Genomic DNA, 12,940 nt, shown 5'->3' on the forward strand with positions numbered 1-12,940 from the left:
ATAATGTGTATTCATAAAGCTGGACGTAATGTGTAGAATAGATAGAAGACAGCCACCTTAGCCTAGTGTTATGCTGTTGTTCAGTGCTTTGTTATGAAAGCCATGAAAAATATTATAAAATATTTTGTTCAGAAAGTTAGTTGCATCCTACTTATTCTGTTCTGCAGAACTACAAGCAAATATCTGATGGTGATAATACTAAGTAATGTATCTGAACCCTAAAAATTGCTGCACATTTAAATCTAAAACACAAATCAGCATTTTTTAATTTTACTTTTGCAGGTTAAAGGAACTGCTTGAACAGGAGAAAGCTTATCAAGTGCGAAAAGATAAAGAGTACAGTAAGAGACTCAACAAAATTAGGGACGAATTGGTAAAGCTAAAATCTTTTGCATTAATGCTTGTGGATGAAAGACAAATGCATATTGAGCAGCTTGGGCAGCAGAGCCAAAAGATACAAGATCTAACACAAATACTTAGAGAAGCAGAGAACAAGTTGAAAGTAGCTTGTGCTAAAGCTAATGAGGACAGCCAAAAACTCTGTAAATTGGAAGAAGATCTTGCACACAAAACTTCCAAATATTCTCAAGAGCATGATGAAATGGCTACTAAAGTGGCTGCCCAGGAGTGCAATAACAGACAAATCAAGTTAAAAGTGGTAGGTCTTAATAGAAGGATTGAAGAGTTAGAAGGTGCAAATAGGGATCTTCAGAAGTCTGAGGAAGAGCTGAAAGAGTTGAGAGAAAAAATATCTAAAGGCGAATGTGGAAGTTCCAGCCTAATGGCAGAGGTGGAAAACTTACGTAAACGAGTGTTGGAAATGGAAGGCAAAGATGAAGAGATAATAAAGACAGAATCGCGATGTAAAGAACTCCAAAAGAAACTCCATGAAGAAGAACACCATAGCAGGGAAATAAAACTGGAGGTGGAGAAGCTACAAAAAAGAATGTCTGAATTGGAAAAGTTAGAGGAGGCATTTACAAAAAGCAAATCAGAATGTTCCCAGCTACATGCTAAACTAGAGAGGGAAAAATCCCAAACTAGGGATTTGCTGAAGGAAGTTGAGTATGTAAAAACTAGAGTGAGAGAACTTGAATCAGTAGAAGGAAGACTGGAAAAAGCAGAACATAATTTGAAAGATGACCTGACAAAGTTGAAGTCTTTTACTGTGATGCTTGTTGATGAAAGGAAAATAATGGTGGTAAAACTAAAGCAGGAAGAAGGGAAAGTTGATCAATTAAACAGAAACCTGAAAGTTGAACAGGGAAAAGTAATGGAAGTAACAGAGAAACTGATAGATGAAAGTAAAAAACTGCTAAAATTCAAATCAGAGATGGAAGAAAATGTATATAACTTGACAAAAGAGAAAGATGAGTCACTAAGTAAACTAAGAACTGAAGAAGACAAGAATGCTGAATTAAGGTGTAGGGTAGATCTGTTAATGAAAAGACTGGAAAATATGGAGGTGACGGAAAAAGATGCAGTACGAAACAGGTTGAAAAAAGGTTTTGACCAAGTCCACCAGGAAGACAACAAGATGAAAGAGATGATTTTAGAGATTGAAAGGCTAAGGAATCGGCTTCAACGGCTAGAAGTGGTTGAAGGAGATTTAATGAAGACAGAAGATGAATATGATCAGTTGGATAGAAAATTTCGGACTGAAAAGGACAGAGCAAATGTCCTTTCCCAACAATTGGAGGAACTTAAAAATCAAATTGCTAAGAATAAAGCTATAGAAAAAGGAGAAGCAGTAAGTCAGGAATCTGAATTGCGTCACAGAATACGTGTTGAGGAATCTAAAAGTAGAGACTTAAGAGCAGAGGTGCAAGCACTTAAGGAAAAAATACATGATATGATGAACAAAGAAGACCAGCTTTCACAGCTTCAAGTAGATTATTCAGTTCTTCAGAAAAGGTTTATAGAAGAAGAAAATAAAAACAAAAATATGGGTCAAGATGTTATAAATTTGACAAAAGAGCTTGAGCTTTCAAAGCGTTATAGCCGTGCAATAAGGCCAAGCATGAATGGCAGAAGAATGGTTGATGTTCCAGTTACATCTACAGGGGTCCAGACAGAAGTATTGAATAATGACCCGTCTGAAGAAGAAACCCCAGCTGTATTTATAAGAAAATCCTTTCAAGAAGAAAACCATATTATGAGCAATTTACGGCAAGTTGGATTAAAACCACCAACTGAAAGATCACCTGTCTTGGAAAGGTATCCACCAGCAGCTAATGAACTGAACATTAAAAAATCCTGGATCCCCTGGATGAAAAAAAAAGAAAATGGTACACCAGTGACACCTGATAGAACAATTAATAGCAATACTTATCCTGGACGTCCAAATGAAGTCTTTCTTTCGCCAAAGCATGGGCAACCCCTTCATATACGAGTTACACCAGACCATGAAAACAGCACAGCTACTTTGGAGATAACTAGCCCTCCATCTGAGGACTTCTTTTCAAGTGCAACTGTGATACCCACATTAGGCACTCAAAAACCAAGAATTACAATTATCCCTTCTCCAGGTATTATTACACAAAAAACAAAAGCTGCCGATAGTTCAGTAACTCCAGAAAGAGCTATGTCTCCTGTCACCATAACTACCTTCTCAAGAGAAAGGCCTGCAAAAAGTGGCAAATCGATTTTTAGTGATAGACCAACATCTCCAGTTCAGATATTCACTGTTTCCACATCTGCTGCCCAATCTGAGATATCTGTGTCACCAGATTCACAGGAAATGACTATGGGTCGTGCAGTTTTCAAAGTTACTCCAGAAAAGCAAACGGTTCCAACTCCGATTAGGAAGTTCAACTCCAATGCAAGCATTATAACAACAGAAGACAATAAAATTCATATCCACTTAGGTTCTCAATTTAAAAGAAATACGGGCACTTCTTCTGAAGGCACAACACCTGTAATTACAGTTAGACCAATGCATATTGGTGCAGAAAACCGAGAAATTACAACAGGAACTGTGCTTCGCTCTCCCAAGACCAGTCTGTCAAGTAGGCCTACAATGAACAAAGTGACTAGTTCCATTACTATAACTCCTGCCACAACCTCACCCACTCGTGGAACCCAGTCAGTGGTAAGTACAATTATGCAATATGTGGTGATATTAGTTTATCATACTTTGTATTGGACAACAAAACCAATTTATGCTGGGTAACAAGATAGTAGTGCAACAGTTTCACAAGAAAATATTATATTCCCGTAAATATAACCCAGCTTTGAATGCATTCTAATACAATAAGGGTCCTTTACGACCGCAAGTGTAGTGTGTAAAGTGCAATTTTGGATGCAATGCACCATGGTTAAAACAGTGCTCCTCCCATAATTCCAGCATAACTGCAACTATCAGATGGAGTTAATGTTTTGGAGAATCAGACTCAATTTTGCTTATTTGTTCAGATTCAAGGAGAAGGAAAGCTACGGAGGCATTTTATTGCCAATAGATTAGCTGCAATAGTGCAAGCTAGAATGCTATATTTATTCTGTAGAATGTTTTACCATACCTGAGTAAAAAGGTCTAGAAACTCTCTATTTGTTTAGACTAGGAGCTGCAGTATTAATGTGGTGTGACATCACTTCCTGCCTGAGTCTCTCCCTGCTCTGGGCTCAGATTACAGTAGAGAAGGGAGGGGTGGGGGGAGGGGAGCAAACTGAGCATGCTCTTGCCCAGGGCAATGAGGTTTAAGCTGAAGGCAGGAAGTCTGATACAGAAGCCCATGTGTACACAATAGAAGGAAAGAAATGCAGTATTTCTTTTGACAGGGGACTCAGAGCAACATTACTTGGGGGTTTACTGGTATATTTAGATGGACCTTTCTGATAAGGCTTACTTAGTTTTAACCTTTCCTTCTCCTTTCAAGAGTCATTTCACAATGATGTCTGTGTATAATTCTGTGTGGAAATGCAAGAAATATGTTATCTTAAACTAACAATCACAAAATACATTACGACTGTGGCTCAGTCTATCAGCTTGAAGTGGTATCAGAAAACATTGTAATACTCTCTTTTCCTCCTAGACATCACAGGATGGGTCATCCCAACGCCACACTCCCACCCGCATTCCCATGTCTAAAGGTACGAAAGCAGTAAAGCCTATAATGGCATTCACAGGAGCAGGAAATATGTCAAAATTTGAGCCACGCGGTGAGAGTCAGTCTATGAAAATAGAATTGAAGAAATCTTCAACCAGCAGCTCGGCCCCTCATGGAGGAGGAAAGGGCTGAGGCTAAGACTCAGGGGTATGTGCAGGTGTTTCTGCTACCATAAATAAACAGTCACCTGTTTATTTCACAGGAAAGTTATTAACTACTTTATATAGTAATTTCTGACTCAACATTTTAATCCATTTGTCTGTATTGGCCAGCAGACTGATGAGCTGCAGGCTTGTTTAGCACTGCTCTGCATTTTGATTTAAAAAAATTTAGATAATCAAATAACCATGTGTCTCAAACTAAAGTAATGTTTCTGTTCTGGAAAACATTGGTGAACGTGCTGCTATTATGTGATGTTTTCCATTAGTTTTTTTATTACATACTGTAACTCTATTACTATCAATACTACAGAGAGAGGTATTTCCTGTTTCTGTGGTCAGTGACCCTGATATAAACATGCAGGAGTCTTCTCCAAACACAAGCCTTTTCTAGTTATATATTGCTGGTGCAGTGCAGTGTTTCAGAATATATCAACTCATCACCATCCTGAAGTCAGTCTGTCTGAGAATGATAATGATATACCATCTTTCCACAAATCACCCTGGACAGCCTCTTTTATTATACCATCTGTTGAAGAAATAGCTTATTAGATACAGTATATACATGTCATGGGGTGGATCTATCTATCTATCTATCTATATGCAGCCTGTGCCCCAAGGCTCTAAAGGCTAGAGGGAAGTACAGTATGCCTATGTGCTACTGTTCATGAATACAACATCACTGAACACAGGTTCTGCTTTACTCATGAGATGGACATAGGTCTCTGCTTTTTTCTACTGTGTAGGGAAGGGCGTACAATGCAAGAAATGTGTTGTATTGTGCATCATGCCCTGCGAATACTAAATAACAATCAGCAATTACATTTTAATAAAGCATTTTCCTGAATAGGACTTTTTTCTTTTCTAGCTGCTCATTTGGTATAGATGTTTTGTATTATGCTACTGATTTCTTCCACTGTGAAGAACCCATGTTTACTACCAAAACGGGTTGTTAGCACTTTGTATACAAACCTTTATTTTTGGTAAACAAAAATGTAGAAAACTAAAATTTTCTGTTTCAGTGCAGGTATTAGGACTCTTGGGATCTGGAGCTTTGTGTTAGTTTTTTTCATAATGTAAAACACCATATATACTAAAAAATTTTTTAAATGACTGAAGATTTTATTTAATCAGCACAGTGAAAAATAAGGGAATTATTTGTTTAAATAGGACATTATGGGAGTTGACAACAGATCCCTTACCATTAAAACAAGGTTTTTTTTTTATGTGTGGAGGAGTCTTGTTTAGATGTCAGTACTGAGTGTTTGTATGCAAATACCTAATAACATATAACCAAAAATTTTTGGGCAATGGCACTGTAGATCTGTATGCTATTTTGTCAGTGTACTTTAGTCCATGAGGCACAAGGCCCTGTACCTGCCTTGATCGGGTGGTAAGTACAAGGTTACCTTGTGTGTTGTTTCTATAGAACTAAAGAACTTGTTTCTATAGGTTCTATAGACTCTTGCTGTAGCACCAATTGAATCACATGCAATTGAAGGGTATGGAGGTTCATGCCACACCTATATGTTGTCTGTGTGCTACAACTCACTATGAATAGTTTACTAACCTTCACCAATCTTTTACAAATATGACAGAATGCTGATTGTGGATAAAAAACACACAGATTGCATGGAGTTTTTGCAGTTTGTATTCCTTTAGTAAATGATCCCTTTTAAACTATGGATGCTCTGCGTGTATGCTGACCTCTACTGGAGCATTTGAAAATAATACAATTATAAACCAGCATACAATTGCTCCAGTTTTATTTAAGATGGAGTGTTTGCTCTGGCTCATTATTCTAAGAATGAAAATGGTTTTCCCATTTAAATGTATAATTTACATATACTTTCTATATTTCATAAGTTCTAAAAATAAAACACAGAATCCATTTCACAAAAACTCACTAGAAATAGTGTGGAACTCAGCTAAGGGAGTGGAAAAACCATAAAACTTGATGGGCACTCCAAAAATCCTCAGAGGTCACCAAAATGATAGTTAAAAGAGAATTCTTTATTTAAGACAACATCTGAATAGCCTATTATAGATGTGACCTGTGTGGATTTCTGGAATGCTCTTCACCTATGTTTACATATTATAATTACTATATTTGCCCCAATTTGCCAGATGAGAACCACACTGCTCTTTTTTTTCTTCTCTCCAAACTGTGGGCAACTTTCTGATTGCCTCTTCATAAATATGCTCCATGTTGCTTTGCCCTGTGGCCTCCTGCCTCACTGCTCCATTTTCTGACATTCACTAGAGGTGGAAAGGCAAAGGCTCCCATCTTTGGATAAACAACAGCTCAAGGGTTCAGATTAGAATCAATAGCATAAATGCCAAAATATTGTTTATTGTACATTTTGCTTATAAAGGAAATACATTATCTGGCCAGATGAAACCCTTGGAGGCTAAAGCTCAGTACAAATACATTCTCTGACACCCTAAAACTGTCCTGGACATGCTGAAAACATTTTAGTTACAAACACTGTTTTATAAATGAACTGTGAGCCGAAAACACGTACCATGCTTCCATTTCTTACAAACACGGTTTTATAAATGAACTGCAAGTTGAAAACATAGATTAGCTTGATTTGTATCCTAAAAAGTACCATACAATTGCAACAAGACAACAAAAGTTTACATGTGGTTCAGATTACTCACCATGTTTTACCATGTCACTACACTTATAGTAAATAAATCCCTATCACACTTTTTCAGTTAACGTGAAGGCCATTACATGTGTCCTGCTATGTGATGTCAAAACAAAATTTGCTCCATTAGTACTGCAATATAGACTGCAGCCAAGGTAAACACTGATGCAGGCAGATGTAGAACCATATTGTTGACCACTGTTTCTGCTATATGTATTAAAATATTTTGTGTATTAAGACATAAACATAGTGTAAAATAGAATATGTCTTCTTCCCAAATGTGTTTTGCAAAACTACATTTACATTTAAAAGTTCGAAGTAGTTCATCAATAGTAAAACGGTGTCAAAATCTTTTTAAAACATTTTCTTTTCTTTCCAGAAAGTATAATAATACATCAGCTTCGCTTGAACTCCAGATGACTTGGAAAGGCAACTGAACTGATGCACTTCTACTGAAATCCAGCATTAAACCCTGATTGAAATGCTACTGATACATGAAAGCAAATATGTTTTTCATTGCAAATATTTTTACATCTGTTTCTTTAAGAACATTCAGAGATACAGTATTTTGACTTAAAGGTTTATATTTTATTGTGAAGTTGTTACTCTTTAAGACTTCAGTCTCTGCTGTTTTTTTAAATTATTGTATAGAATCCTGAGCTAATAAAAATAAATAGAATGTGATTAATCCTAAAACTGTATTATTATTTTATAATGTGCTAAATTAACAAGCAAAATATAAAGAAAACATTTTGTAAAAAAACCCGCCGAGGTCATGTAGAAGTCAATGGCAGATTTCCCGTTTACAATTGAAAGATATCATGATCTGCGATGGGTTTCATACAATAATCCAAAAAAATGTGTGGTTTTCGGGTGATAATCTGAAAAAAAAACGGAGTTTTCAGATGTCAAATCCAAAAAAATCGTACAAATGCCCACCAATGCCTGAGGCTTCAGTTATTGTAAATGCAACTCAGTGGCAAGAAGCAGGGAATTGCTGAAACCTACACCATGGAATTTATTTAATAATCCAATCCAACCTGTTTAATGCAGCAGAATGTTCCAAGAGGAAACTATAAATTCATAGTGTTTCACCTGGATACTACACAAGAAGTCATAAAGAATAAAATCAATGCTGGTAAGGAATTTGGTAACGCTGATTCTATGGAATGAAATATATTAGTGCTGCATTATTGCAAGCACATGTAGTAGCATATGTGTAGTGACTTCACAGGATCATGCCAACCTAATGATCCTGCAGTGTTGTAATGAATAAAGTACTGGATGGTCACAGTGTCGGTAAAATATAAATGGTTTAAAATCCATCTTCTTCTGTCTTTACATTTTTCCCTTGGTGGTGCAGCATAGTGAAGTGGAGTGGGGACAGCAGGGGAAGTGGAGGGGGGGCTGGATGGTGGGCCATACCTTGGGTACCCAATGGGTCCCAGGTACCACAGTCTGACTCTGGCAGGGCTGGCTCTGTATGGCCACAATACTATAGACAACAACCTTTTTTACTTAAAGGGGTTGTTCACCTTTGAGTCAACTTTTAGTTTGATGCATAGTGTGATATTCTGAGACAATTTGCAAGTGGTTTTAATTTTTTTATTTGTGTTTTTTTCAGTATTTAGAAAGAGTCACAAGAGGAAGGCAAATAATTAAATTTGTCATTCTATAACATACTAAAAGTTTACCCAAAGGCTAACCACCTCTTTAATGTAGCTTCTGGTTGAAAAAAATATGACCCTTACGGTATTTTCCCAAATTTTGCATAAATATACTAAGAAAATTAATTTCAGATTTAAACATACCAAGAATATAAGCCATCCTTGCTAATGAAACTAGATATTCTTCTAACAAAGAGCAACTCCTTTGCTTGAGCCATCCACAAATGTGTTGTATGTTTGATCAGGCTTTGCTTGATGCCCATTCTTGAAATAAAACAAGGTCTCTCACTCACACCTGATTGTCATCCAATTGACTGAAAACAGCAGACCCTGATTTCACCTTTAAATTATACAATAATCCTAAGGATTCACTTAGTTTTGCCACACGCATACAGGTTATTGGATCTTTTTTGTTTCAATAAATACATGATCAAATATAATCACTTTTGTTTCATTTGTTTTCTTCATGTACTTTTAGGACTTACTTGAAAATCATATGATGCTTTAGGTCACATTCATATAAAAATATAGAAAATTTTAAAGGGTTCACAAACATTTAAGCACCACTGTATGTATCATATATAATATTTATATATATATGTATAATATGTCCGGATAACTCCTTTCCTTTATCCTACACTGATTGGAAGTGGATCTGGTGCAGTGTTTAAGAAGTGATTATTGTTTGAACCACATTAAGTTTATGTATACGTTGCTTTGACATCAGTGGCTAGACAGGTGCTATTGAACTTATACACTTTTACTAAGTAAAATCCTTCGAATTTCGAAGTTGAAGGATTTACCGCAAACACTTCAATCGAAGGAAAAATCTAACGATTCGAAGGATTTTAGTCCATCGATTGCAGGATTTTCCTTCAATCAAAAAAGGCTTAGAAAACTTATGGGGAAGGACCCCATAGGCTAACATTGTAGCTCGGTAGGTTTAAAGTCCTGAAGTAGATAGTCTAAGTTTTTTTTAAAGAGACAGTACTTCGACTATTGAATGGTCGAATAGTCGAACGATTTTTAGTTCGAATCGAAGTCGTAGTCGAAGGTCGTAGTAGCCTATTTGATGGTCGAACTACCCCATACAAACTTCGAAATTCAAAGTTTTTTTTACTTCGAATCCTTCACTCAAGTTTAGTAAATGTGCCCCATAACTTAAAACTTATATAGTGACAGCACTTTATAAATGACATTTATTTCAGCCCATGGAGCCTGTTAACAGGTCCAGACTTTCAGGCCAGTTATCTTTCGGTTTGGGGTATTTGTATATCCAATAGGCCAATTGCAAAGCAAACTAATTGGGGGAGAGGGGGAATAGGACATCCCTGTTCTGTATCCTTGCACATGTAGAAGGGGAGTATGATAGTTTCATTTACTCTGACCCATGTGGTTGGGCTTGTACTGTATCAATTTTATAAAATGTTTACAATGAATCTCTCAAGGACTTCACAAAGGTATACACATTTAAATAAATCAAAAGCATAGCATTATGCAAGATTGCAATGCTGAAAAAATTATGCAGGCTGACGTCTGTCCCAACATGAACTACACTGATTTGGGCCTGTGGTATTGAGTTAAGAATGTTTACAATATAACGTTTATCTCAGTCATTGTTTTGACTAGGTATGTGTCTACTGTTGGGAGGTGTCTGGAATGGGGAAGACCAAGCCCCTTAGTAATATATTTGTGCACATATAATTTTGTTTTTTTCTCTACATTGAGACGCATGCAATAGTGTTTTTTGGGGTAGCTCAGTTTGTTGGTCCTAGGTTATTCTAATAATGTACTAGTTAAGCTTGTCATCTAATGGAGAGGTATATGTCTTCAGCCTTTTCTACCTGAGCAGGTGTCTGAATAAACTCTTGTTACTTTATGCAGTTTGGCCGCTTTCAGATGCGTAAAGTCTTTTCTTGGTTAGCACAGTTTGCTACGTTTGCTAAGTTATCCTGACCTTGTACTAGAAATGATTGTCATCTCATAGAGAAGTTCTATGTCTTCTTTTAGCCTTTATTACCTGAACACCTACCTCACTAGTAAAATTGAAAATAACAAATTTAACTGAGTTAAGTAAAACTAAGATCAAGCCCAACTACAGTGTTGTTTAAATAATGTTAGATTATTATATGGCATGCACAAGTTGTCAATGACAAAATCGTGTATCAAGATGGAGGGTTGATTTTCCTCTACCCTAGGGAAAAAGTCCTTTCATCCGTAGCAGTATAATCTAGAAATGGGTAGCATAGGTCAGTCTAGTAATATAGAGCCAGATAGGATGTATAAAATTGAATGTGTACTGAATTTTGTGCTTTACCTTGATATTTCCAAAGAATATTGCTTTTTGATTTATCAAAACATTATGATTTTCCTACATACAGATAAAGAAGATGTAAACATACATCTTAGCATTTTTTGCAATGCTAAGGTAGGCTGCTAACTGGTTTTGATTTTGACTGAAGTTCCCACTAGACAAAGTTATGGGTATCCATAATAAAAATACTGAGAACGCTAGTGAACCTCTTTACCTTTTGTCCAAGCTTGTACTTCAAATGTTATCATATATATCTGTCATGAATAACCCAAATTTTCTATTCTGTTTATCAAATTTGAACTAGGAAGGTTAGCGTATTTCCCACACATGTATGAAAGAAAAGTGTTGTGTCATGCTGATCCTATATCAAAATATATTCTTTCAAGGAGGGTTATGATAAACTAAGTTGCTATATATGCCAATGTTGTGCATATTGGGTTGCTGCATTATACCTTTTCACCAATTTGTATTGAAAAGAAGAATCATATGTTTAAAGAGGAAACAATAACAAAGGTTATCACACTAAACTGAACCAAGAGAATGGTGTGCTAGAAGTGCCACTGGTAACTGCTTAAAGCTGTTGCATGTTTAAAGGTGAAAGAAGCTAGGCATAGGTTTTATTAGCACAATGTAAGCTGCATGGTATGCACTTGAGTGGATGGATAAATATAGAAAATCTTTCTTGTTGAACATAACCTACTTGTTGTTGAGCACGTGCATTACAATTAGGGATGCCAAGTTTTCTGAAAAAAATACCAGCCTTCCTAAATATTTATCTTTTTTACCTATTAATAACATTGGGATCAACCATCATTTTTATCGGCCAGGCAGGTAAAATACAGGCTGGGTGGCAACCCTAATTGCAATAAGAGGGCATGTAGTTGAGTCCAATATAGTGGTTGCAAACCACCATATTAGAATGTAGATTGTTAATTCTGGTGCCTCATTATTAAGCTGAATTCCTCTATTTTATATTTAAAGTATAGTTGTTCAAGTTGGAGGATTCAAGGCTAAAACGTCATGATGGGTTTCAATATAGAGCTCAAGGGCTTCCTCCTGCAAAAGTACAAAGAACATAAATCAAATGTAATGTTAACCATTTAGAAGTTTCTGAAGAATACGTTTAAGAGGATGAAAATGTACTTGCTTCACATGTTGCTGAGACATAATACATATATAATACACAAAAGCCATGAATATCCTGTAAATTATATCCTTATAAACGGTGAGTAGTGATGTCATCAGTTATAAACGGTGAGTAGTGATGTCATTTCTGTCACATGACTCACTAAAATTTGTGTATTATAATAAATAAAGTACCCCCAGTTGTAAAATATGAGGATATTAGAAGTTACCTCGGGGTTCCATGACCTCTATAAAAACACTCTGCCTTCGGCCTCGTGTTTTTATATGGTCATGAAACTCCTCGGTAACTAATAATATCCTTATATTTTACAAGAGGGGGTACTTTATTCACTATATAATGAATAAAGTACCCCCTCTTGTAAAATATAAGTATATTATAAGTTACCGAGGAGTTTCATGACCATATAAAAACACGTGGCCGAAGGCAGAGTGTTTTTATAGAGGTCATGGAACCCCGAGGTAACTTCTAATATCCTCATATTTTGCAACTGGGGGTACTTTATTTATTATAATACACAAGTTTCAGTGAGTCATGTGACAGAAATGACATCAGAACTCACCGTTTTTAACTGATGACATCAGAACTCACCGTTTATAAGGATATAATTTACAAGATATTCATGGCTTTTGTGTATTTTATATATATATATATATATATATATATATATATATATATATATATATATATATATATATATATATATATATATATATATACCAATGTTTCACAGACCAGCACTCCCTTTAATATAAGACAAACAATCTTTTATTGCATCTTTATCCAACGTTTCGGTCCCTTTTGGGTGATCATCCTTGAAAAAGGTCCCAAAAGGGACCGAAACGTTGGATAAAGATGCAATAAAAGATTGTTTGTCTTATATTAAAGGGAGTGCTG

At 35.9% G+C, this 12,940-nt stretch overlaps 1 protein-coding gene across 6 annotated transcripts in view; it reads left to right on the top strand.

The window, feature by feature from the left end:
- Positions 1 to 7,604, top strand: part of filip1.S (filamin A interacting protein 1 S homeolog) — a 108,589-nt gene extending 100,985 nt beyond the window's left edge. For 5 of the 6 annotated variants that reach the window (XM_041564667.1, XM_018265490.2, XM_041564669.1 and 2 more), the window contains 2 exons: positions 283 to 3,091; positions 4,032 to 4,253. In XM_041564667.1, coding sequence (XP_041420601.1) covers positions 283 to 3,091; positions 4,032 to 4,238 — 3,016 coding nt within the window. In that variant the 3' untranslated portion in view covers positions 4,239 to 4,253. Of the gene's footprint in view, positions 1 to 282; positions 3,092 to 4,031; positions 4,254 to 7,297 lie in introns of those variants that run through there. The other variant, XM_018265491.2, reaches the window with a different exon arrangement.
- The last annotated feature ends 5,336 nt before the right edge of the window (positions 7,605 to 12,940 follow it).

This window comes from Xenopus laevis, chromosome 5S (genome assembly GCF_017654675.1).
Source record: "Xenopus laevis strain J_2021 chromosome 5S, Xenopus_laevis_v10.1, whole genome shotgun sequence".
NCBI classification, from domain to species: domain Eukaryota; kingdom Metazoa; phylum Chordata; class Amphibia; order Anura; family Pipidae; genus Xenopus; species Xenopus laevis.